Source organism: Calliphora vicina, chromosome 1 (genome assembly GCF_958450345.1).
Source record: "Calliphora vicina chromosome 1, idCalVici1.1, whole genome shotgun sequence".
NCBI classification, from domain to species: Eukaryota; Metazoa; Arthropoda; class Insecta; order Diptera; family Calliphoridae; genus Calliphora; species Calliphora vicina.
The window spans coordinates 164581659-164608131 of record NC_088780.1 but is presented as its reverse complement, the minus strand read 5'-3'; the positions used below and the strand labels follow the sequence as shown (position 1 = coordinate 164608131).

Genomic DNA, 26473 nt, shown 5'->3' with positions numbered 1-26473 from the left:
AAGTCGTACACACTGGTTTTATACAAATTGTGTTGTTATAATTCTCATACTGTTTATTTTTGCTTAAGTATACTGATATTTCATGTAACATCCCAGCAGTTCTAGGAGACAGATCCGAACTAGTGATTTTACCCATCATTTAGGGTGAGAACTACTTACTTACTTCAATAGCTGGGTGACTAGTTATTTTAACACGTGCATGTCCTTTTTGATTACAATGAGACTGTCCGATAGCTGGTCCAAAGTAGTCAACGCATTGGATTCGCACATAACTAATTAGTTTAACATGTACGGTTGCTAATTAACGTCAAATAGTCAGCTAATAAGACATATCATAGATAGTCTAATAAAGGATTCCTCCGACAACTCTCCAATGGTAAGTTACCAGTTAGGAAGCTAGTAAGGCAACTGATGCTATTTAACCAGTATGTGAATCGAATGCGTTGACTACTTTGGAGTCATTGCAATCAAAATGGTTCAATTGACCCCCTGCTTAGGACATGCACTTGTTAAAATAACTAGTCACGTAGCTAGTTATGTAACTAGTTGTCTAGGGACTGTCTCCTAGAACTGCTGGAATATGAATGTTTCGATAAATGTATTGGTGGTACAAGTTGAAGTTTTTTTGTTTTGTAACCTTCACATCAGAATGCCGTTTGATGCTTTTCAACGCTTGATAATCATAAAAATGTAAATTCACACACATAACAACTCTCAGCAAATAACTATTTGGGGCTACAAAATGAAAATGAAAAATGAAAATTTTTAGTGGTGGGCATTTTGGCATTTCCACAAAAACAAAAAAATACTGGACACTCACACACTGAGCCGCTCCAGCTCTTGCTGCACCACATGCACAGCAATTGTTCATGTGTGTACACAAGTGTGAGTGCGAGTACAAGTGCGAGTGTGTGTACTAGTAGTGAGTGCCTGCGGGTAATTAAATGGGAAACAAGTAAAAAATTGCTTGTTGCTTTTACTCTCTAGGACACTCGTAACACATCGTCAACATTACTGTAGTTGTAGTATTTATGCATATTTGTATGGATGTATGTAGATGTGTGTGTATGAGTAAGTAATAGTTATAGCCATCATCATCATCATCATCATCGTCATCATCATCTATGTACGAGTTTATCGTCATATACTCATCGTCGTCACTATCGCCATGAAACAAAATATATAGTTCTTTTATATTCCGTAATTTGCAATTAAAATGTAATTTAACTGACGTTTATATTGGATTCATAAAAACATTAAAAAACAACAACAACAACAAGAGGCAAAAAATCATGCAAAAAATTGTAGAACAAAAACAACTACAACAAGAACATAAATACATATGTACATTAGGGTGGCCCCAAAATTAAAGTTGCGGATGTTCCCACCTAAAATGAAAATTTGATTCATTCTAAGACTACGTTTTGAATTTTTTTCGTCCTGGGCTCAATATTTGGCGAGCTGGATCGAAGGATAAAAAGGTCCTTTTTTGAGGTTTTTTACATTTTTTCCATATTTCTTCCAAAGGAAGTATATGTAAATTTGGTATCATATGAAAGGTCTTTGAGAGACGCATTCAATTGGTTAAAAGAAATTTAAAAAAAAAAAATTTTAATTAAAAAATTTTAAAAATTTTCGACAAAATTTTAGTTTTTTTTAATTTTTGCATAGAATTTATTCAAATACATAGATGAAATTTCTTGATCATAAACATCATGTAATTTCACCGAAATGGTTTTTCTCGTTTTTTAAAATTCAATCCAGTTCAATGTTTATTCAAATTTGTTTATTTCGTTTTTTGTTTTTCTCGTTTTTTAAAATTCAATCCAGTTCAATGTTTATTCAAATTTGTTTAAACCCAATTTCATCCCTATCTGTTAAGCAGTTTTTCACATGTTACTTAAAATTAACAACAACATTCCAAAGGAATAACATTAAAATAATCATTATAGCGCGATGTATAGTAAATGTTTTAGCTTAAATTTAAATATTCGTAGTGTAACAAAAGAAAAGTATAAGAATTTATACATCGATGGAAAGCTTATAAAATTTGAGTTATTTTGATGCCCATACATATACCATGAATTGAGTACAGAGATTGTCAGATAGGGATGAAATTAGGTTTAAACAAATTTGAATAAACATTGAACTGGATTGAATTTTAAAAAACGAGAAAAACCATTTCGGTGAAATTACATGATGTTTATGATCAAGAAATTTCATCTATGTATTTGAATAAATTCTATGAAAAAATTAAAAAAAACTAAAATTTTGTCGAAAATTTTTAAAATTTTTTAATTAAAATTTTTTTTTTTTAAATTTCTTTTAACTAATTCAATGCGTCTCTCAAAGACCTTTCATATGATACCAAATTTACATATACTTCCTTTGGAAGAAATATGGAAAAAATGTAAAAAACCTCAAAAAAGGACCTTTTTATCCTTTGATCCAGCTCGCCAAATATTGACCCCAGGACTAAAAAATTTCAAAACGTAGTCTTAGAATGAATCAAATTTTCATTTTAGGCGGGAACATCGATACCTTATTTTTTCTCCATACAAACGGGGCCACCCTAATGTACATACGAGTATATCCATATAAAACAGCACTAGCACTTTAATGGAATATTGAAATCTATGGTTATTTAAGAATAACGCTGATAGTGACAAAATAAAGAGCTATTTATGAATGAATGAATGTTTCCATTAAAATATTAAACCCAGTCAACAATTTACAGTGGGGTTTTTAGAAGCCTCAAAAATAAGAACTTCTGCACCATTAATTTTGTAAAGTTGGCTGCATTAATACTTATTAATTGCACTGTGCTAGTTGAAAAAACTATCAAGCGGGGTACGCTGAATTCAGTGGTGTTAACCGTTTTTTTAAGTTAGCTCGTATTTTCGAGATATACCATTATTTCGAAAATGGAGGAGGTTGCACAACATACATATATTTATTGAGCAAACTGAAAAAAACGAAATTCCGCAACAAAATTACCTTTAAGTAAGGCTTGACATGTTTTTAATCTTCGCAGTCATTTTAGAAATAAAAATTTTTTTTTTTAGAAAAATTTCGAAATTTTTGGTTTTAAAACGGCATTAAAAATTGGAAAATGAATATACGCTCTTAATTTTTAAATTCAAATGAATATAACTGTGGAGTAAGTCACGATTTGTAAACAATTCTTTTTTTGTTTGACATATACATTTGTAGTTAGTCCAATAAAAGAAAAATGGAGCAAATCGGGAAATATTTTGACCCGCTGTTATCAAAAAACTGGAGTAAGGTGGATAAAAATTTTGATAATTTAATTTTCAAATATCTCCTAAGCTATAAGAGATAGTTGATAGCCACGACGAGGTTTTTTGTAGTGCTCGATGAGGAGATTCTATATGTATAAGCTTTTTTAAATCGAAACGAAGAAATAGGATCGTTTTAAAAATTTATCATACCCGAGTCCTACTTTGGGGATACCTGGCCGCACCTCTGGTGGAGTCATGCGGTCAAAATTCAAACCTTACACACTTCTTCTTTGCACATGTCAAATTTCTTTCAAATCGGACTAAGGGTTTAGATTTATTTCCCTGTTTTTCTTTCTATCACTGTGCACTGCACGATGTAGCTAATTACTAGGGTATTCATTCGACTAATGATAATTTCTTACGAATAATTATTCGAACAATTTAAAAATGGACATTTGTGAATAACGAATAGTTCGAACAATTTTATGTAGAATAATCGAATAAAACGTTGAAATGTTCATATATACAGTGGTTGACAAAACAATGGAAACTTTTCCAAATATTTCATAAGTGGCTTAAAATCTGAAATTATTTTTTAAAAAATTTTAACATTTTTGTAGTATTTTATTTGTATACCTTTATTAACTTAATTTAACAAAAAACAAATGACATAATTAATTAAATTCTAAAAATGAGAAAACTAAATTAAAAGATTTCTTTATTACGGCATTGACAAAACAATGGAAACTTAGGTATTATTTTAAATATTTTTAGGTAAACAAAATTTAATTTTTTTTCCAGTTGTTTTTTAATTTTTTGGAAATTTTTTTTTTTTAAATTTTTATTTTTTTTAATTTAAAATTTTTTTTTTTAAATTTTAAAATTTTTTTTTTAATTTTTTTTTTGTTTTTTCAATTTTTTTTGTGAAAAAAAAAATTCGGGTTAAAATTTTTTTTCCGATTTTGACCCATTGTAGGTCCATCTTACTATGGTCCTATTTATATACGTCGTTGCAAATGTCTTTGAAATATCTATCATTAGATATCCATATTGTCTATATTAATGTCTTAGTAATCCAGATATAGGTCAAAAATAGGTAAAAAATCGAGGTTGTCTTGGTTTTTTCCTCATATCTCAGCCATTTGTGGACCGATTTTGCTGATTTTAAATAGCAAAATTCTCGAAAGCATGTCTGATTGAAGATTTGGATCCCGAAGATATTTGGGGTCTTCAGAAAATTGATTTCAACAGACAGACAGACAGACGGACATGGCTTAATCGACTCCGCTATCTATAAAGATCCAGAATATATATACTTTATAGGGTCGGAAATGAAAAATGTAGAAATTACAAACTTATATATACCCTTCTCACGAAGATGAAGGGTATAATAAAAGTAAAAATCATGCATTTAAGGGTTAACAAATATGGTCTAAACTTTGCAATAACTCAATATTTTGTTGGGTATCCCTTATTTTTTATAACTGCTACACATCGGCGATGCATTGAACCAATTAAAGAGTCAATGGTCTCCTTTGATATATTTTGCCATTCCCTTATAACCGCCTCCGATAAATCTTCGTTCCTGGTGTAATTTTGGGTCCTTATTTTACGATCTACAATTTCCCATAGATTTTCTATGGGATTGAGATCTGGCGATTGGGCAGGCCACTTCAAAACACGTACCTCGTTGGATTGTAACCACTCGGTTACAACCCTAGAGGTGTGTTTCGGGTCGTTGTCGTGTTGGAATCTCCAAACTAGATGCATATTTTCCTCAACGTATGGATACATAACATCTTTTAATATGGTTCTGTATCCTATACCTGTCATGGTATCTTTTATAATATGAATTGGGCCCCTACCTTGCCCTGAAAAACATCCCCATACCATAATATTGCCACCGCCAAACTTTACAGTCTTATTTGTATACTTTGGATCTAATCTTTTTCCCTTTTGTCGTCTTACAAATGTTCTCCCATCACTGCCTCTTAAATTTTATTTGGATTCGTCGGAAAAGAGGACAGTATTACATTTCTGTATGATCCCTGGCAAATTGTAGACGAGCAGAACAGTTCTTTTTAGAAGTGAGTGGTTTTTTCACAGGACGATAGCAACCAAGACCAGCCTCATTTGCCCTGCGACTAACTGTTCGGCTACTTATTTCTAATTTTAGGCTATTAACAACCTCTCGAGGAGTTATTTTTGTCAATTTCTTGAACTCTCTCGCTATTAAATTATCGTGTCTAGGAGTAGTCTTACGAGGTCTTCCACCTAAATGTTGAGTTTTTACAAAACCGGTCTCACGAAATTTCTTTATAATTTTTGAAACTGCTGATTTATTTATTGAATATTTGTCACAGATACTTTTTTGTAAACCAGCTTTAAAATCGTTAATTTTTATATTTTTTAAGTCTTCACAAATCTTAACTTTAGTTATTTTCGTTAACTTTGAAAAAAAGCAATTATGCGAAAAACTTAGAAAAAGAAATTGTGAAAAATTACCAGAATTTAAAAATAAAATAACTGTAAACAGGATGCTTTTTACATTAAATATTATTTTCGTTTTACACTTCTTTCTTGCAGAAGTTTAAAAGTTTCCATTGTTTTGTCAGTAGCGAAATAGTGAATATTTTTAATTTTGTTCCCCTTTTTCAGAATATAATTAATTATGTTGTTTGTTTTTCAGTTAATTTATATAAATAAAACAATACAAGTAAAATACTAAAAAAAAAAATTATTTTAAATTTTGGGCTACATATGGAATATTTGGAAAAGTTTCCATTGTTTTGGCAACCACTGTATTTAAATTTATTAAATTGCTTAAAATTTGTCATAATTTAAAATTTAAATAAGTAATAATGACTCTCAAAAATTTTATTGTTTCTGAACTTCGACAAAGAACTAAAGACAAAGGGACTTTCGATCACTGTAGATGAGTGTTCCGATAGCTCCTTCTATAAATATATAAAAGTGATTTTCTTTTATAGCGTTCAAACATCATTTCGGACATGCAAAATCATCTTTTGACGTCTGTCGGCTTCAATTCGTATGGTAGCCAATTACCCTGCTTTTGGATTAACCCTACTACTCGCAATAGTGTTGAAATTGCTGCTTGAGTAGCTTTCAATGATTTTGCAAGTTTTTGTTTTTGTTGAGTTTTGCAACAATCTTCATGGACTTCAAACTTTTTTGGTTGGCCTGGGCGATCTTTGTATTCCGTGTTAAAATCCCTTCTTCTGAACTGAACAAACCATCTCTCGCAAACCATCTCAAACCGATGTAACACACTCACCATAAGCTTTGGTGAGCAATCGCTGTGCTTCAGCTGCACTTTTTTTGGAAATTAGAGCAGTAAAGCAAAACTTCCCGTATATGGCGCTTTGTTGGCACAAAATTCATTTTCAAACGTCATTTTCGAAACATAAAAAAACGTTGTTGTTTACAATATATTGTTCAATAGCTAAGTTTGAATAAATGACAGATATGTAACCTTCAAAATGACATATAATTTTAAAGTCATTTAAATAATATTAAGAAAATAGAAATTTTAATTCAGAAATGCAAGTTAATATTGAGAAAAACCAAATTGACATTAAGAAATCTTTATTAATATCGATCAAATACAGATTTAAATTTAAAATAGCAAATTAATATTGAGAAATCGAAATTAGTATTGATACTAATTAGCAAAACTAATTGAAATTAAGAAATTAAATTTTATATTGAGAAAATTAAAATTGAAGTTGAATAAATACAACTTGATGTTGAGGAAACCTAAATTAGTAATGATTAATCAACTTTCCGAAGACAAAAAATAACTGATTAAAATGATTAATCTATCTATATGTATAAAAATGAAATGGTCCATGTATGTAATGGCATCACGTGAGAACGGCTTTTTAATCGATTCGAAATTTTCAGGAGATGGTTTGTAAAGAAAAAAAATTAAAAAATTCCAGGTAAATTCGAATTTTTTTTTTGAGTCCAGTCAACTGTAATTAAAAAAGCTCCCAAAGGTATGCAGTACAAATTTAGATATTTTATTTGCAAATAAATAAGAACAGGCAGGTTTATGTGGGTTGGAGAAACTTGAAGAACTAATATTAGTAAATGCTACCGGGCGAAGCCGGAGGAGCGGCCAACTAGTAAATAAATAAATTCGCTGTAGTCCAACTTAAATTACTATTTAAAATCGAGATAATCGTTCCAATAATGGCTGAGATATTAGCAAAAAAGCGCGACTATCTTGATTTTTTCACCAAATTTTTTTTGGAATAAAATTTTGAATTTTTTTGTTTAACCTATGTATTTCTTACCCAGACATTTATTTCCATCAAAAATTTTGTTTAATAAAATTTTGAATATTTTTCGATATAAAATTGTTTTGTCCACAATTAAGCTAATAAACATTGAAATGAAAGCTTCAAATATCATTCTTAACTCATCAAAAATATCACCAATGTATTTGGTACTTTTTGAAAATAGGTCCTTTCCGGGGTAAACGTTTTACCATGCTCCTTAATGAAGTGTGAACGCATTTGTAAGACGTAATTGTAGTTTCTCCTTAAAACGGTTAATTGTCTATAATATTTTTATTGAATGAAAATTCAAAAGGTTTCAACTAATCATAATATTAATAGGCAAGTCGATTTCTTTAGACCCCTTTTACGCTCACATTGGGCAAGAAATATATCATTTTAAAGGGATTTATTCACAGAAGTGCAGAATATATATTTTATTGAAATTGGTTCAGTTTTTTAGGAGTTATAAGCGTTGAAAGGTGTTACTAACACATATGCAAAAACGTGTACATGTGAAACGTAAGCTAAAAAGTAAACAAAGCAATGCGTGTTTGTCCAATTTGTTGTTGTAAATAAATAAGAGAAACAATTAAACAGTTGTGATTTCGCTCTGTTTTAAGTGAGAGTTGTTATAGAAGGTTTTTTTTATTTTCTAACTCCCACATGCATAAACAATTTTTAAATTTATCAAAGGTTTATAAAACAAAATTTCCATTCAAAATTAGTTTTATAAACCTTTGACAAATTTAAAAAACTGTTTATGCATATGGGGGTAAATATGTAATTGTAGATAAGTAAATAGTTATTTTATAATATGTGCAGAACTATAATTGTGACGATTTTCAACGGTTTATCACTGCATGAAGTTTAATGAAAAATGGGACGGGTTGGAAAAACTGGTGAGTCGCCTCCCATACAAAGTAGTTATTTCTAAATAGTTTGTGAACTATAATTGCAAGATTCTTCAAACTTAGTCTAAATGGCTCTTTTATAAATTTGCATAGTTTTGCTGAAATTGTTCGGGATTGGAAAAGTGGGCGTGACACACCCTATACAAAGTATATAATTAATTCGAATAACTGTAGAACTATAATTGTAAAAGTGTTTAAACTTTTAGCGAATTAATTTCTTATTACTGTGCGGAGTTTAGCTGAATATAGATGGAATTAGATTAGAGGGCATAGCACCCAAAATGGGAGGGGTCGGAAAAGGAGGTGAGTCACCTCCCATACAAAGTAATAATTGCAAGGTTCTTCAAACTTTGCCCGCATAGCTCTCTTACTATTTCACACAGATTGTCTGAAAATGGTCGGCATTGCATTAGTGGTTATGGGGCAAAGTAAATAATTAATTTTGAATATCTTGGGGTTTATAATTATAAAAGAATTTAAACTCTGTATCAATCAATTTATTACCATTCTAAGGAGGTTAGCTAAAAACGAATTTATTCCTGATCCCTGTTCGAAGTTTAGCTAAGCATGATCGGCTTAGTAGGAATGACCCTTCCCTTATAAAGGAAAGTTAAAGTGAAGCTTGATATTTACATAAAAGGGTGGAATCAGAGCAGTGGAGTGGTATCCCCTATACAAAATTAGTTAGTTATTTTCGAGTATCAAGTGAACTGTAATTGAGTGATTCTCAAATTTTGTATGTGTTATTTTCGTATTTCCATTCATATTTTTTTAATTTTACTAGGGTAGGGGTAGCGAAGTGCACCGGGTTATGCTAGTGCTTATTAATTTTCAAGATTTCGTACTTGTTCAAGTATATTTTGTAACACATTATAACGAAATACCCTGTCAATACTTAAACATTCAAACACAGATAGTATAAATACATAATATATACAACATTTATGCATTATATACATATCTCTTGTACATACACTAATGTATGCCATCATAAATAGTAATTAAATGACGATGTATTCACATCACTGATTAATTAATGCTTTTATATCAAAAACACACACACACAATTTTTACCTACATTCATTCATTTGAAGTGCGTTCAACACTTTTGCCATCAGTCTTAATTGAATTGTGAAAAATTGTAAAATGTTGAAAAGACAAAGAACAATATTATTTCTTACTTTGTGCTTTTTATAGACAAACAAATTCATTTCTAATTAACTTATAAGATTTTTAATGTTTCTACGAATTCCAGGAAATTAAATCAAATTTCGTTGCCTTTTAAATAGAATTTAATAAAATATTTATTTCATTTTCCTTATAGAGCATTAATCCTGGCCTGGTCGATACAGATTTTCTAAGTGTTTATTCCCAGTCGGTGGCCGATTTGCCTAAATTAAGCGCTGAAGATGTTGCCCAGGCGGTTTATTATGCCCTGGAGACACCCAATCATGTTCAAGTGGAAGACATAACATTGCAAGCCATGAGACGTCACGGCACGGACAATGATTGACATACTACTAATTTGAAATAAGCTACATAAAGTTTAAATAAGAATGTAATAATAATTTAACAACTCTTAACAGACGATTTAATTTATAACCAGAAAATAAATTGATATTTCATTAACTGATACTTTTTTCCATGCATATCGATATTATCGAACACTTAACAAAGTATTTATAAAACAATATTAATAAACAACAAATAACCTTATTTTAAAATTCATATTAATTTTTTAAATAATTAAATAAAATGTTTTTGCAAATCGAAGAGAATCTATTTCAATAAGTTTCATTTAATGTGTGCTTTATTTCCCAATTTATTAGAAAATTTTTAATAAAGTGATTTGAATTTAATTTAAAAATAGCTTAAATTTCAAATAATAAATGTTATTTTCTTATTTTCAAACAGATGTACTACATGCATTTACTCCTAGTAATATGCACAGATATCTATAGTTATTTGTTTCCATTTATTTCTACTTCAATTTTAAAAATAACGTCCATTTTTGCATTTTATTAATGTAAATATTGCTGATGTCGTAGTTCTACACAACACTAGGTGGCGCCTGTATACATTTGTAGTAAAAGTTACCAGATCTGTTACTGTAGAATTTCATAAAATACTCGCTTTATGGGAAAAGTAAACTAGAAAAACTCGATTTCAGCTGAAAACGCATTATGCTAATGTGTAGATGTGTATATACAGTTGAGTGTCATTTTAACCCCAAGTACCATTAAAGGTTAATTTCCATTTTTGTGCTGTTATTTAAATACTAGACTTCATGTTATATTTTTCTTAAGTTTCATCAAAATCGGCCCAAATTCCAAATATTGAAAAATTTGACCTTTGACCTTCACGATTTAAGGTTTAACTTTTTCCGATTTTAGTAAAACTTTCAGACTATATTTAAAATTACCAGGGCTATAATATTATGAATAGATTTTGTTTAAAATGTATAACAGTAAAAAAATAGTTTTTCTTGAAAATCGCAAAATTTAAATCACAGGTACGGAAAAACTGTAACAGGTATTGACATAATTTTTTCATATTTTTATTCCCTATTATGATCGCAATAAATCCCAATGTGATGATCGAAAAATTCTGAAATTTGTTTCACAAAATTTTTAAAAATTTAAAAATGGACATTCGAAACAGCCGTTAAAAAAATATTTTTTTTGGTTATACCTGCGAATATGTTAACGGTATCCTACGAAGACAAAAACTCATACACAAGTAAATACGGATATATTTTAAATAAAAATTAGCTTTTATTTTAATTTTTCTCGAAATATTTTATTTTTTTTCCTAAATTTCTTATTCAAGTGGCTTGAGACACTTTAATGGTATGGTAAAATTGTAATAAATTAACATTTTTTAACCAAATTTTGTCAATTATATCTCATTACAACTATAATTACGTACACATTTCGATTCTTTTGCAAAAGTATTTATTTAGTAGCAAAATTTTTACAAAAACTGAAAAATTTGCATTTTTCCCGAATTTTGGCGATAATACAGTTTTTGGGTCATTTTGACCCAAAGGAGATACAGGGTCAATTTCCAAAAATTTTTTTTAATGTAATATTCATTAATATAAATAAATCTACATATTTCTAGAAAACAATGCAGAAAGTTAACGAGTTTCACCTATTTATTCCATATAAATAGTAAAATTTAGCATATATCTGAACTTTGACCTCGATGCGCGTCCAGAAATCGTTGTCCGATTTGGCTAAAATTTTCAGCACTTAACTTTTAGGCCTAATGACACAATATTCCACCCGGCACTCTTCAAAATTTTAATAAAATTTTTTTCCATACAACTGATTGTCACTCTAATATACATATTAAGAAAATAGTAAAATAAAAATATAAAATTTTCATATCGCTCATTGCAACAACGTCATAATTCAAAAAAAAGTCGGTTCGAGAAAAACGGCTTTTAATGTATTATGACATTTTACTATTTCTTAAAAAAATTTTTAACAAATCATGCGATTTCAGAAATAAAACCTGATTTAAATATTAGATATTAATATCTTTCTAATCTGTATTTAACCCAAATTTTTAATTGTCAAATATACGAGAAAACATGAATTTTTATTTTGTCGTTTACAACGAACAAACACTCTCATACCTAAAATAATTGATTTTTTTTTAAACTGATAAAACTATATGAAAGACTAAAAAACGGCGCATATTTTGTATTACTCAGTTCAAAACACCCGGATTTTGAGTTATGACGTTGTTGCAGCAAATGAGCGATATGTTTACATTGTATTAGCATACTCTCCCCCATTTTCTGAATATCTGGTTATCGTTTTTCGTAACGATAAACCTCCAATTAACATTTTTTTTGCATGAGAACTGTCAGTTTATCGTCACGATAAAAAATAACCTGAGATTGAGAAAATAGGGGTCCGTTTTGACTAGAAATCATTTTGAAAAATATTTTTTTTTTATATTGATGTTTTTCTGCAAATTTTATTTATTTTATAGACATTCTTCGCATTTGTTGTTTGTCTTATTTGTATTTATAAATACATGTCCGAAGCATATGAAAATAAAAAGTTTTTGATATCATAAAAATCATTTGTATTATCAAAAAATCGAATACAATTTCTGACATATATTATTACTCAGCACTGTCGTTTGTAAATACCTTTATAAAACATATTCAAAATGATGAGCTTTTCAATAAATTTAATTGGTCAATTCACAAGGTCTCTTATCAGTCATATTGTCGACACGGCAGCTCGGCTTAACGACACTTACACTGCAGCCACACGATCAAGTTTTTCTTGATAGTCTTTTACATATACTGTTTGTCAAAATTTATAAAAATTGAAAGCTGTGACGTAGGCAGCACGCAACTTGAAAACAATTTTAGTACAAATTGGGCAAAAACCTGTAATCAGCTGTTTTCTTGAAAGAAAAATTGAAAACCAACTTGAATGAGAAATTGAATGCAAGTTCGTTTCAATTCTTAAAAGTGTGAGTGTATTAGTAAAAAAGTGTGAGTGTATTAAAACTTGAAAGGCAAAACTTGATCGTGTAACCCCCAAGTTAGGCATTCGGCGAAGGTCTCTACTGGTTGGTTACGATAACACAATAAACATAGCATACAGAGTACTATTATTTTAGGACATTTTTTACTTGAAAAACAATAAAAACCATTGTGAAATATTAGGACATTATGACAATATGACATGATAAGAGACCTTGTGAATTGACCAAATATGTATTAAAAAAATTCCATAAACTATATAAAATACCCTAAAAAGATTATATAATCTGGCATCACTTTTCAATAAATTGACCGTTGTTTTCAACTACTGGCCAAACCCAAAATTATTGTATATTTATTAATAATATGTAGTAGTTTAATAATAATTCCATTTTGTAAATTGTTTTTTAATAATTTGCAATAGTTTTCTTATCTTTGCAATTAAATTGTTTAATCAATTTCTACACATTTTTACAAACTCATTGTATTACGCATTCCACTTTCATCACACACTGAACATACACTCACAGTACTTTTTCCTGAATACTACTCTTTTTAGCAACTACTCCCAGCTGCTGCTGTCGTGTCTTCTTTTTCAATATTCGTGGTTAAAAGAAAAAAATACGGGAGAATTAGTGAAAAAATTAATAAAGGGAAAACTTTTTGTATAAATTAATTGCAAATTTTCATCATTTAGTTGAAAATTAATAATTCTATTTTAATATTTAATAAATATTAGGTAAGCAAACCATCAAGCATAATTTGTGCGACAAAAACAAAGAAAACTATTTTCTAGGGAACAATAAGAAAAATTAGAAAAGAAAGAAACACGCATATACGCTGACTGGCTGGTTCGTTGGCAGACAAGTAGACAGTAGTGGTGGTGTGATTAGTATCTTAATGATTGGTTAAAAAATTTAAAAAAAAGTAGTGAAGTGTAGTAAAGTGAAAATCCCGAGGTCGCTAAAAAGGAAACTGAATAATTTCCTGAATTTTGCCTTAACTCTAGTAACTAACCCCTAGTAAGTTTGTCAAAGGGTTCATTCATTATGCAGAGTAAAAAAAGTCTAAAGTGCAAAAGTCAATGTATGATGAAACATATATTTATTAAATCATATTCCCCCGGAATTTAAAGCTATTAATACACATTTGTATATAAAAAAACTAGTACACCATAATTGTGTCAAGGTTTTGTTGTCTCTAGTCGATTTGGTTTAATTTTTTTTTATATTACTATCTACTAGAGTACCTCCTACTTCTTTGTGTTGAATCTCTTATCTATAGAAATGGGTCGGTCGTTCAATCAACTTCCTGGCCACTGCACTATTACATTTAGTACATATTTGCTTGCGATTATTTATATAAACTTTTATAAATTGTTGCATACAGTTTTCCTTAGTCGTTTGTTTGCTTCATCATTTTAGCTTTTATTAAATTGTTTTGGAAATGTCATAATTTTCATCACTGTTGTATTGTGTCTAATTTCTCTTTTTTCATATTTCTTTTTATTGTCTTTTTCCTTTTAGCTTAGTAAGCAGCAAAAAGAACAGTCAACGCCGCTGCCGCACTTGTACATTCGTTACCTACAAACAAATCCATCAAATCTGCCTCCCTGCTCCCGTTTTCTTCTTTTTTTTGTTTTTGTAAAATAAAAGCACACAAAAACCACAACATACAAAATGTTCATCTGGGATTGGTTCACCGGTGTTTTAGGATACTTGGGTAAGTAGCTAAACACGGACGGCCAATAATATACTATTTGGCCTACATACAATTTAATTTTGGCAAATATTAGTTTGTTTTAATTATGCATTAATTATAATGGCCGTTGCCAACAAAGCATTAATAAGTAAAATATACATATCAACAAAATTTTACCCTCAACATGTGTTAACGTTTATGCCATCGTTGTTAAAATAATACATGCTCATTTATGAACGTATTGTCTGTGTTGGCCGCTTATGCTGTTTTTGACATTTGGCTTTTTGACATAAGCGTTTACAAAAAGAGTTTATTGACCAAAAATTTTGTTTTTTTATGATTTATCTTTACATTCTGTGTTTTGTTAAATAACTTTAGAATATTTAGATAGATATTATTACAAAAGTAATATGTAAATATTTGTTATATCCATTTCAAATTTCTTTATCTTAACTTTTGTTACACTAAAAAGGGTGTTAAAACCGACTGTTATCATTATGTTTTTTAGTTTGAATAAAAACCAATTAATTTAATTTCCAATTGGATTATGGATCAACAGAAATTGTTTTAAATATGTACAGTCCTGTTTTAGAAATTGTTATTCCTGTCTGTAAAACTTTTCATAATTCTCAAAATATGTTTAATTAATCTTCAGCCGACAACGGAAAATATTTACGGAGGACCTAATTTTTTAAAGCGAATTTTTTTCAAACTTAAGAAATTTGTATAAAAAGTGCTATGAAATTTTGTCCATAAAATTGTCAAATGTTTGCCGTTACGGTTTATAAAATGTGCACCTCAATATAAAGGACTTATAATACTCTTCCAAAATGTGATTCTAATCCGTAATTATAGCGTATATGGGTCATTTGCTATAGTCCCCAAAAATGCAGATCGATTATTAAAAAATCGATTATTGGGTTCGATTAATCGACAGTAAAAATCGAAATGAAAATGGTTGATCGTAAAGTCTAAAATTGATTATTAGCTTTTCATACTACTCACTAGTATAGAATTTCATGTTCGGTTTAAACCGATACTGCGGTTTTTCAAGACCTAATACCGACACCGTCAATTATTCTTCGGTTTTAAGTTTGATTTTATATGTTTCCTTCTGCACGGATAAAACAGATTCGTTATAATTTGTTGCCAACCGAATTATTTTTTTCGCATATGTTATTGGATCTGACCGATTGATTTAAAAATTCCCGGGAATTAGCAGATTTTAAAATTTATCCCGGGAATGGAAAAAGTCCGGGAAATTAGAAACCCTAGGCACTACTTTCCTATATAAAGAGTAAGCCAGAAAAAAAGTTATACTTGTATTAAGTCAAATAAAATGGGTGCCCAATAGACTAGAAGTTAGTGTTCTGGACTATCAATCTGGCGGTTTCGGGTTCGATTCACGCCATAGACACTGGGTGTATCTACAGACAAGCAAAACGCTTCGCAGTTTGTGTTTGTTTTTTAAAAAAAAATCTAAAAAATACGTTTATTTATTCAAATATTGTACAAGTTCATTAAACATTAAAATATTGGCATATTATTCGATAGTTATAAATTTATACGGAAATCCTCCCATCGTCACTTACGCTTAAAATTGGACATGTCATGGGATACCTTTCCTATGTTCTATAATTCAATTTTTGTAAATTTATTACATTAAAGCCTTCAAATTGTGTACTTTGTTGTCATTGTTTATAGTTAAGATAAAATTGGTTTGTATAGGTTCCCTGGCTAACTATTTTTGGACCTAAACAAAACAGTGGGGGTTGTAAAACTCTCGAAAATATTTGACAAATTGTTGACAATTGTTTGACATAAAGTTGCTTCCGTAAGATATCTTCGGAAGTTGATTTTAACCACAGACATACATTGTTATAAAAACTTCCTTATCTAGAAGGATCCATAATATATAAATTGTATGAATATTGTTGAAATAAAGGGAAAACTAATATATACCATTACCATCTATAGAGCAGTAATAAGTGCAAATATGTATAACCAATATTTGGAGCAAAACTGATGACGAGAAAAAAAAACTTTAAATACTGATTAAGTAATAAAGTTTAATAATAAAATACCTATAAATGCACATTTCTAGAACTTAATTAAATAAATAATTATTATTTTCTTTAAATACAAATAGGTCTTTGGAAAAAATCTGGTAAATTATTGTTCCTTGGTTTGGATAATGCTGGTAAAACAACATTGTTGCACATGCTCAAAGATGATAAATTAGCCCAACATGTACCAACTTTGCATCCCAGTAAGTATTAAACACAACATTTTTTAAACTCATTTATACAGAAAATCAATGATTTTCAATATTTAATTATTTTAAAGGATGTAATATTAAACCTTATTTATTTTATTTCTTTCAACCCATTTAGCATCGGAAGAATTATCTATTGGCAATATGCGTTTCACTACATTCGATTTGGGCGGTCACACTCAAGGTGAGTTTGTTTTTAATTACATACATTGCATGTCATTTATTTTGTTTTCATATTTGTCTCAGAGTAAACAAATAGAACAAAGCAATAAGTGAATATATAAAACAACTTTAAAGTTAATATACGGGAACTAGTACGAGTGCATACGAATATTAAATACATATTTATTAAATGACTATGCAATTTTGTTTAAAAGTCTAGGTGAATAGCAATGCACTCATTCATACTCATTCAGTACAATATTATCAACAAATTGAATTGACTTTTGAGAATGTTTTTGTTCAGATAAGCGCAAAACACCATTTACAGGTGTAAAATAGGAAAATATATTTATAAACAAAAATAAAATACAATACAATATTCGCGTCAGGCATTTAATCTTGCAATCTTTGCTTTCCATAAAAAATCTATGTTAACTTATTGTTGAGAATGGTTGTGATACCAAATTTAATTACAGTTTTAATTAATAATATAATTAATGAATATGTTTGTTTTCTGTTATAGCACGTCGTGTGTGGAAAGATTATTTCCCAGCTGTGGATGCTATCGTTTTCTTGATAGATGCCTGGGATCGTGGTCGCTTCCAAGAAAGTAAAAATGAATTAGATTCCCTTCTCACAGATGAGGCCTTGTCAAATTGTCCTGTACTGATTTTGGGCAACAAAATCGATAAACCCGGTGCTGCCAGCGAAGATGAACTTAGAAATGTTTTTGGTCTCTATCAATTAACCACCGGCAAGGTACATATCATTTTTACATGACACTTTTATGATAATTTCCAAGATTAAGCTCGATTTTCCCAATGTCTTCAATATCTTCACGATAAATAATAATAACGTAGATTGAGAAAATGGGACTAAGAATTTATCGTGGTTATTATTCTTCAACAAAGTAATAGTAAACTCTAAAAATTTTTTTTCCAAAAAGTTACTTTTTTGATATATCTTTTTTTAAAAAAGTACTTTTTTCCAAAAATTATTATTTTTATAAAGTTTCATTTTTCAAAAAAGAATTATTTTCAAAAAGGTACTATTAAAAAAAGGTACTTTTTAAAAAAAATTTGTATTACATATTTTCAAAAAAGAACTATTTTTAAAAATATACATACATACTTTAAAAAATATATTTTTTTTAGGTATGTACCTACTTTAAAAAATGTATTATCTTCAAAAATAAAATATAATTTTCAAAAAGGTACTTTTAAAAAAAGTATTATTTTCAAAAAGATACATTTAAAAAAAGTATGTATTACATATTTTCAAAAATGTACTTTTTAAAAATAGTATTATTTTCAAAAAGATACATTTTTCAAAAAGGTGCTTTTAAGAAAAGAGTTATTATCCAAAAGGTATTTTTAAAAAAAGTATTACATATTTTTAAAAAGGTACTTTTATAAAAAACATTTTTTTTAAAAAAGTACTAGCTATAATACTTTAAAAACTTAATAACTATTACAGTCACTGATTTTAACTACATATACTATATGAATTGAAACAAATTCTTTATTTTTAATTACAGGGTAAAGTAGCACGCTCAGATTTGCCCGGTCGTCCCTTGGAATTGTTCATGTGCTCGGTACTGAAACGACAAGGTTATGGCGAAGGTTTCCGTTGGTTAGCGCAGTATATTGATTAAGTTGTGTAGTTTGGTTGTTTGAAAATCGAATTGTGGTGGCAAAACAACAACAACAAAAAACATGAATATACAAAAATTTCTATTAATTTTTACATCAATTAAGAAGCATTATACAATATTTGTAACTGCAGCAGCCATTGTTTTCCCTCCTTCTCCTTCTCATACAGACAACAACAACAGCAAACACACACACACACTCTTCAACACTCAAACCCAGAAGACAGACGTTACACACTATTCATTCACAAAAAAATCAACAAATAAACAAACAAACAACAGCAAATTACAAACAAAAAAAAACCATAAAGATAATAATAATAATAAATAATAACAATAAAAGAAAAAAATTGAAAAATATCTATGAAATTTAAAAATTTACTGGGAAGGCGCAATTTTTTAATATAAAGAACAAGCAAATTTATTTTTTGAACGCAAAAATAGCGTAAAAGGAATATTTTTATTTAAAAAAATGCTTTTTAGTCGTTTCTTTTTGATGCATCTTTTATTCCATACAATATTTAAGATACTCTTGTGATGTCTACAAAATGTAAAGGAAGTTATATCCATTACAACATTTGCTTTTATTAATTTTTTTTTTAGATTATTTTTTTCAATTTATTTCTAGTTGCAAAAACATTTCTTTTGTTTTAGATTCTATTTTATTTCACTTTTCATTTATAAGTTTTATTAATTTTATTTAGCGTAAATATTTTGGTCTTGTAAAATATTCTAATTAATGATTCTCTGTGCAAAACAAAAAAAAATAATATCCTAAATAAAAACAAAATATGTCATTTTTTAAATTGTTGCTTGTTTTTTACGTAAATTTAAGATGATTCTTGTTATTAATGGTATATCAGTGAAAGAGGATATAAGCTTTCTGAAAATTGTTATTGCAAACGTTTGGATTTTAATTAGAGGAAAAACAGTTTAGTCTTATGAATTGATAAGGTAAGTTTGATAGGGTAAGTTTTATGATTACTGCTGCACTCCAAATTTCATTGTACCTGTGTAATGCCTTAAGTATGTATGTTTTTAATATGGTAACGCATAAAATCTGACGTCATCATGCATACGTCATGATTGCATAGTTTGACTGTATTTATTTTCAATGGAAACTTGGTGAATCAACAACTATGGGTCTGTTCAATAATGAATCACTCCACTGCTTCTGATGCATATCACTATCGAAAAAGTTACTGCACACAATTTTGAAATTGTAGGATATGACAATTTAACTTTTCATCTCATTAATGCACAAATAAACATCAATAAAGCAGCATCAACTGGTAGGTAGGTCACCTAATCTCAAATAAATGATGCATTTCCGAACAGGCCCAATATTTTGTACACCGATCTCTTGAAACAAAATAACATACCGACAAAAATCGGTCCACTAATCACAAATAAATGATGCATTTCCGAACACACCGATCTCTTGAAACAAAATAACATACCGACAAAAATCGGTCCAAAATTACGATAGCACCACTTCTTTTTACTGAAATTTCTTTGCAAAAAATGTATTTTAACCAATGTTCGCTACCGATTCGTAACTCCTAAAAGGTAATGCTAATTTTAATTATTTCGGTCCCCATATTTGCTGTTGTTTCGGAAACGGTAGCTTAGCAGTAACGGTAATTTCATCCTGAATTAATTTAGTAATCAAATGTACAAAAATTAAGTTGAACAAGGTGGTATTTTTTTATATTTATAGAGTATTTATAACGGTGATTAAAGGTAACGGAATTTAAGATTATATCGGTAACTGTATTTTGGCTGTAACGGTAATTGCAGTAAATGGTTAACATTTGTTGTTGTAACAGCATAACAAATTGTACAATATTTAATCAGGGGGTTCTGCATATGGATCAATGCCAAGGAATTGTTCTACTTCTATGTGGGTCTATAAATCCACTGGACGTAGTGAAGTAGGGGTTGCTGGACAGTTGAATATGTGGAGGATGTCATGAGGACCTTGACCATATGCTGGGTATAAGTTGACGACACGGTCCCGCATATACCGTTGCCGCATGTTCCTCCATCCTGATCTTAGTTGTGCTTGAACGACTCAAGGCTGTCAAATATGCGCTCCTCGTATTTTCTTGTCTGACATACCTCGGGGGAGACTCCAACTGCGTGATGTTGAAGTTTGGATAACTCCTCTAGTGACATCCCAGAAGGATGTCATAAAGTCAACATGACGTTATTTTCCCTGACTGGTAGAATCTTAGTTTATTCGTGAAGGTCGTGTTCGGAGGTAATTTGGAGGCAGCCTGTGACTGTCCTTAAGGCTGAATTTTTACAGCTTTGATTATTTCTCCACTGAATATCACTTAACGAAGACGACCACACTGGAGCAGCATAGTTAACCACTGACTGGCCAATAGTCTTGTAGGTTGCTAGCAAGGTTTCTTTGTCCATACCTCAAGTGCTGCCGGCTAGTGCCTTGAGAACCTTGTTCCTATTTCGAAGTTTATGCGTGATTGTAGTGGCGTGTCCTGTGGAGGTAAAAAGCCTATGAAAAGTGACACCCAAGATTTTCGGGTGGTTCACTGTCGTAATTGGAACATAATTTATAAAAGAAATTGTTTCAATTAAAAGGAAATAATGTTAAAATAAGGTAATTGAAAGTTTTCTTGTTGAAATGTTTGCATTGATTTTTGTCTTATAACCTTTAGTATGATTTACCATACGATATTCGTAATGCAACATATTTGTCCGTGACGTTTGTAATACTGAAATGTCAAGCAAATTAAACCACCAAAAACGTCATTTTTAAAACCACATAATCACACACATATTTGAAAAATACACATTTAAATTAAATAAATTGGTTTTATTGTTGTTATTATTAGTCATAAATTTAGTTAATTAAAGATAATCAAATCAATATGCTCCAGAAACATTATTTTCTTATTTAATGTTGAAAATTATTACAAGAATTAAAAGACAACAAAAAAAGTGATATCCAGTGTAAGACGGCAAATTATAGCACATATTAAATAAATGAGATTATCATGTGCATGGGTGGGCGATTTGAAATGTAAATGATTCATAAAGTAAAGAAAGTTCAGTTATAAAAATACTTCAAGGTAAAAAAACACAAACAATAAAAGAAAATCAAATTAAAAGAAATTTAAGAAAAGGTCAACTAAAAAAAATTACAAATAAAATAGAAATGATAAATTCAAAAGGTTTTCTAAAATCTAAAATACAATCTAATTTAGCAGATGATATATATGTAAATAGCAACCCTTAGCTGATGGAAGGGTGTTGATGGAACAAGTAAATGATATTATTAATCGTGTAATTATGGTTAACAACTGCTAATTGATTTATGTTATAGTATAGTGGTAATAATAAAATGTTAACTATTTTCTATAAGACCTAAATGTAGTAGACGCCAATTGAGATATTTAACCAGAGAGTTGTGACTCTTTTCTGGCTTCAGCTCCTCTATGGGTTGATTATCTTGATTTGAAGAATTCGAATGATCGTCAGATTGATTGCCTCTACTACATCGCCACCAATGTGGCGGACATCATGAGTTTGAGGACATGTTGCCGCCCATACGTCTCTTCTTTTTCTTTTTGGCAGTTAAACTCTCCTGACCACTATCAGTATTAGAGGAACAGGAATCGTCGTCGCTCTTATTGCCTTCGGCATCAGTGTCGCTTCCCGAAGATGAAGAGCTCGACGAAGATGAACTGGAATTGCTGGAACTGTCGGAGGCAAAGCCCGTACTTTGATCAATATTAATATTCTCAGCTACTTTTGCTAAATCCGGTTCTTTTTCCCGTAATACACGCAACCATTTACGCGACAACTTTGGACGACCACGTACTGTTTTGTGCCACACAATGGGGAAATTGGTGCGACTGCAAAAGTTTTGCGTAATCGCTACAGTATCATCCAGATTCAATACAACATGCCACCAGCCACCGGGCACAAAAACAGTTTCTCCCGGCTTTTGTAGAATCTCCAGGGGGGCATATTCCTTTGGCCAATCCAATTGCTTTGTACGAGGATAGACGGTACTAAACCAGGTTATAGCTTCGTCTCTTTGTTTGCCTCCCAAATTTGAGGGCACCTTTAGCAAATCTTTTGGAGTTTGCGTAGGAAATAGACACCAACGTTTATGGCCGCTGATTAAAGCATTCCAAGCACTGGTGCCCAAAGGATCAATATGTATTCCAGTACCCGATCTGGCTGGACCCATGACAAACCAACGATACGGTGGGCGGCGATCTTCACCGCAATATTTGAACAGATCGTCTCGAAAATATTGTGGCACCACGTAGTCCTCCAGCAATTTGCGGCGACGGTGATGCTCGCCAAAACTACTGTCAAATATGTATAAGGGACTGTCATCCTTTGTCGTCTTCATGTACTCTATGTAATACTTCATTTTCATTTTAACACTATAACCTTCATTGTCTTCGCCGCATTTGAACTTTTGATTGCGATACTTTTTGACCAAACGTGGAAGTGTCCACTTTTCCAGCGCTTGCCAACCTTGTTGAGAGCCTTCAATCACCACCGGCAGATAGGGCTCCTCGAAACGTTTTATAAATTCTTGGTTGCTAACCTCACGCTCATTAATGCGTTCAACATTGTCTTTGACCTCACAAAAGGGTTCAAAGCGTTCGGCATAGCGTAAGGCCGTCCAACCTTCTTTGTCCAATTCTGGTCTGGCTTTGCGTTTCACCTCACGTGTACGTTTCCGTGAACGTTTTGGCAGCTTAAATTCTTCACTCATCTTATTTTCAAGCTTTTCCCTCAGTTAGTAATAAAATTAACAATTATTTTAATGAAATTTTGGCTGTAAAGATAATTAACAATAATTTCGCGATGTTTCTTTTTTTTCAACCAGATGCTTTTTTTGGTGCCGTTATAAAATGCACGTACGTTCTGTCAAAATGTGTGTTTTCTTCTATGGGTTTCCCTGCTATTAAAAATGTTCCTAACAAATGGTTGGCAATTTTTAGTGTGGCCAGTAAAGCGTTTTTAAAATTTACAAAAAATATATTAAAATTAATTTGAGAGAACCAAGTCATCCAACAAGGCGTATTCATTAAAAGATGGTTTTGATTCCACAGCTCATTATTTTTTTCTTCATTTGAATTGTCAAATTCACTAGTGTTTCTTGTTGGAAATACTAAAACAGTGGCCAACAGTACGAAATCTTATTTCCTATTCCCGTAAGAATTTCTTTTAGTACGAATTGTGTAAAAAAAATGTAATCAGCTGTTTTCTTGATTGAAAATTGAAACACCAACTTGAATGCAAGTTCGTTTCAATTCTTAAAAGTGTGAGTGTATTAATAAAAAAGTTTGAGTGTATTAGTAAAAAAGTATGAGTGTATTAAAACTTGAAAGGCAAAACTTCATTGTGTGACCCCCAAGTAAATGCTATGAATGTATTTTTTTTTTGTTAAACTTTAAAAACTCAGAATATACTATATTTCAATAGTAAACTTAGTAAATTTGATTTAATCGAAGAAATATTCATATATATTTGGTAAAAGGTCATGTTTTTGCAAACTGAAACTACGGAATGTAGTTTTCATATGTTAATAAAATATTTGTCTTTGTTGTACTTAAATTAAAATTAAAACTATTTATTATATTTTAATATTATTTTTAGGCTTTTAACGATTTTCTACACTATTTCTGAATTTTCGATTATTTTGATTGGCAACACCTATAAGACTTTCATCATGTGACGTTTTCAAAATAGGCAGGCAAAGAAAAATGATAACACAGCTTGGAAAAGGTAAACTCATTCTAATAATTAATAAAATTAAAGGAATTTACCCGTTTATCCTTGTCCTCTTCTAGATATTTACAACGCCCAATATCGCGTATTAGACCACAGAGTATTTGTTAATGGTGAAATAGAAGCATTTCTTAATAATTTCGAAGCACAGCGTAACGATTCTGAAATAGAATCTCTATTTAAAGTGACAGAAACTGTAGGTGCACTCAAATACGAAATATCTGATAGATGCATTAATCTAGGAGCTGCTAATTTGAAGGAAATTACAACAGAACTTAAAAATCTGTTAGAGAAAGTGGATACTTTAGTAAATGAATTACAAAAACCAAATGAGGTAATATTGATTTAACAATATGTAATATTTTTTTACTATAATACATTTTCTTACAGCCCAGCGATAGTTTAAAAGAAGCCCGTTTAAATAGAGCCCAACGTAAAGAAGACATTAACAAACAACTTGAACATAATTATCAACGAGTGGAAAACTCCTTTGCTGTAAAGGAAGAAGAAATTGCAGAATTGTATACAGATTTACAATTAAAACTTAATATACCCAAGTAGTTATTTTATAAAATGGACTCTATAACAACCATTAAAGATAGCCGCATTAAGGTAACAGCCTCCAAAAACCTTATAGATTTACTGGAAAAACATAAAACTCATTTAAACGAAGTACCCGAAAATATACGCAAATTTCTACAAAGTCATGCTATACAACTGTCCTCAAATGTAGAGATTATAAAAGAAAACACCACACAAAAAACCCAGGTTATTAATTTAAAACTTTTGAAAGAATTACTTAAAGAGGAAATTTCCGAGAATTCAACTAAAATCCCGGAAGAGAATAAATCCACAAATAACAGCAAAAATACCAAATCAAATATAGACTTGCATTTATATTTAAGTGATTTACGTTGGTTAAGTAATTTTTTGACAAAACTGCGCAAAGATCAAGGTTTGGACGTATACTTAAATGATGTTTTAGAAACCTGTCAATTGGAATTACCTCAGAATGAGATCATTAAAAGAAACCCTGAATTGGAGGCACGCTGCCAAAGACTGCGTGATGAACAACAAAATTTAGAATATCGCAAAATGACAAAAAATGTAGATGCCGTACTCCAACACTATCCCGAGGATACTGTGGCCTATCAAAGTGAGTACTCTTAAGTGTAATGAAATGAATTTGTATTAAATTTTTCATCGTTTTTACAGTCAAAGCTATAAATAGCCAAATTATAGCAGTGCTACAGTTCGTCTTCTCGGTAGCGGCAGGTTTTGCTTTTGGTTTTCTTGGCATAAATCTAATCATTGGCAATATGGAATTTGGTCTACGTTTATTGTTGGGCATCATGTGCGCTTTAATTATTGCTTTGGCTGAAATTTACTTCTTAGCAAAGAAACTCCATGAATACGACAACACGGTAGATACCGTTAATGAGGCCATGAAGAAAACTGCGCCATCAAATAAAAAAATACATGCTGACTAGAGGACTTAAGTCAGCTAATAACATTATTGTCTGTCTTATTTATATTTACATATATAAAAAAATATCATGTTAAAGTTAATATAATATATACTATATTTAAATTCCCACTTATTTAATATATTTTAAAACCTTGTTTGGTATTACACATTATAAAATATTGAATGTGTTTATTTATTGCTTATTTATCATAGTTTTCACCGAGGTTGACTACCGTTATTCCTAAAATACCCTTTCAGATCGACTACTGTTACCAAACTAACTGCAATAACCATTGCTCCTAAAACAATTTTACCGATATAATCGTCAATACGGTTAACGATATTCTATAAAAAATTTAAAATTCTGAAAATATATATCTTTGATTTTAATTACAGTGTATAGAAATCTTCAGAATTTCAATCTAGTGCAATATCACATTCTGGCATGTGATGAAAAACGAT

The 26473-nt window shown here is 30.2% G+C and overlaps 5 protein-coding genes across 5 annotated transcripts in view; 4 read left to right on the top strand and 1 right to left on the bottom strand.

Annotated features, from left to right (window-relative positions):
- Positions 1–10235, top strand: part of rdhB (retinol dehydrogenase B) — a 53378-nt gene extending 43143 nt beyond the window's left edge. Inside the window, exon 5 of the mRNA XM_065511496.1 lies at positions 9782–10235. Coding sequence (XP_065367568.1) covers positions 9782–9970 — 189 coding nt within the window. The 3' untranslated portion in view covers positions 9971–10235. The remainder of the gene's footprint in view (positions 1–9781) is intronic.
- Positions 10236–13535: 3300 nt separating this feature from the next.
- On the top strand, positions 13536–19119 carry Sar1 (Secretion-associated Ras-related 1). The gene is made up of 6 exons (XM_065498020.1): positions 13536–13709; positions 14497–14692; positions 16821–16940; positions 17065–17130; positions 17632–17867; positions 18646–19119. Exons 2-6 carry the CDS (start codon positions 14650–14652, stop codon positions 18760–18762), a joined length of 582 nt encoding a protein of 193 aa, XP_065354092.1. The 5' UTR covers positions 13536–13709; positions 14497–14649; the 3' UTR covers positions 18763–19119.
- Positions 19120–21580: 2461 nt separating this feature from the next.
- On the bottom strand, positions 21581–23691 carry PSR (Bifunctional arginine demethylase and lysyl-hydroxylase PSR). Its single transcript, XM_065498019.1, has one exon. It carries the CDS (start codon positions 23522–23524, stop codon positions 22307–22309), a length of 1218 nt encoding a protein of 405 aa, XP_065354091.1. The 5' UTR covers positions 23525–23691; the 3' UTR covers positions 21581–22306.
- A 739-nt stretch (positions 23692–24430) lies between these two features.
- On the top strand, positions 24431–25110 carry Muted (muted). The gene is made up of 3 exons (XM_065498018.1): positions 24431–24540; positions 24606–24877; positions 24934–25110. Exons 1-3 carry the CDS (start codon positions 24519–24521, stop codon positions 25102–25104), a joined length of 465 nt encoding a protein of 154 aa, XP_065354090.1. The 5' UTR covers positions 24431–24518; the 3' UTR covers positions 25105–25110.
- LOC135948645 (uncharacterized) lies at positions 24982–26188 on the top strand. Its single transcript, XM_065498017.1, has 2 exons — positions 24982–25699; positions 25759–26188. Exons 1-2 carry the CDS (start codon positions 25117–25119, stop codon positions 26031–26033), a joined length of 858 nt encoding a protein of 285 aa, XP_065354089.1. The 5' UTR covers positions 24982–25116; the 3' UTR covers positions 26034–26188.
- Positions 26189–26473: the final 285 nt, after the last annotated feature.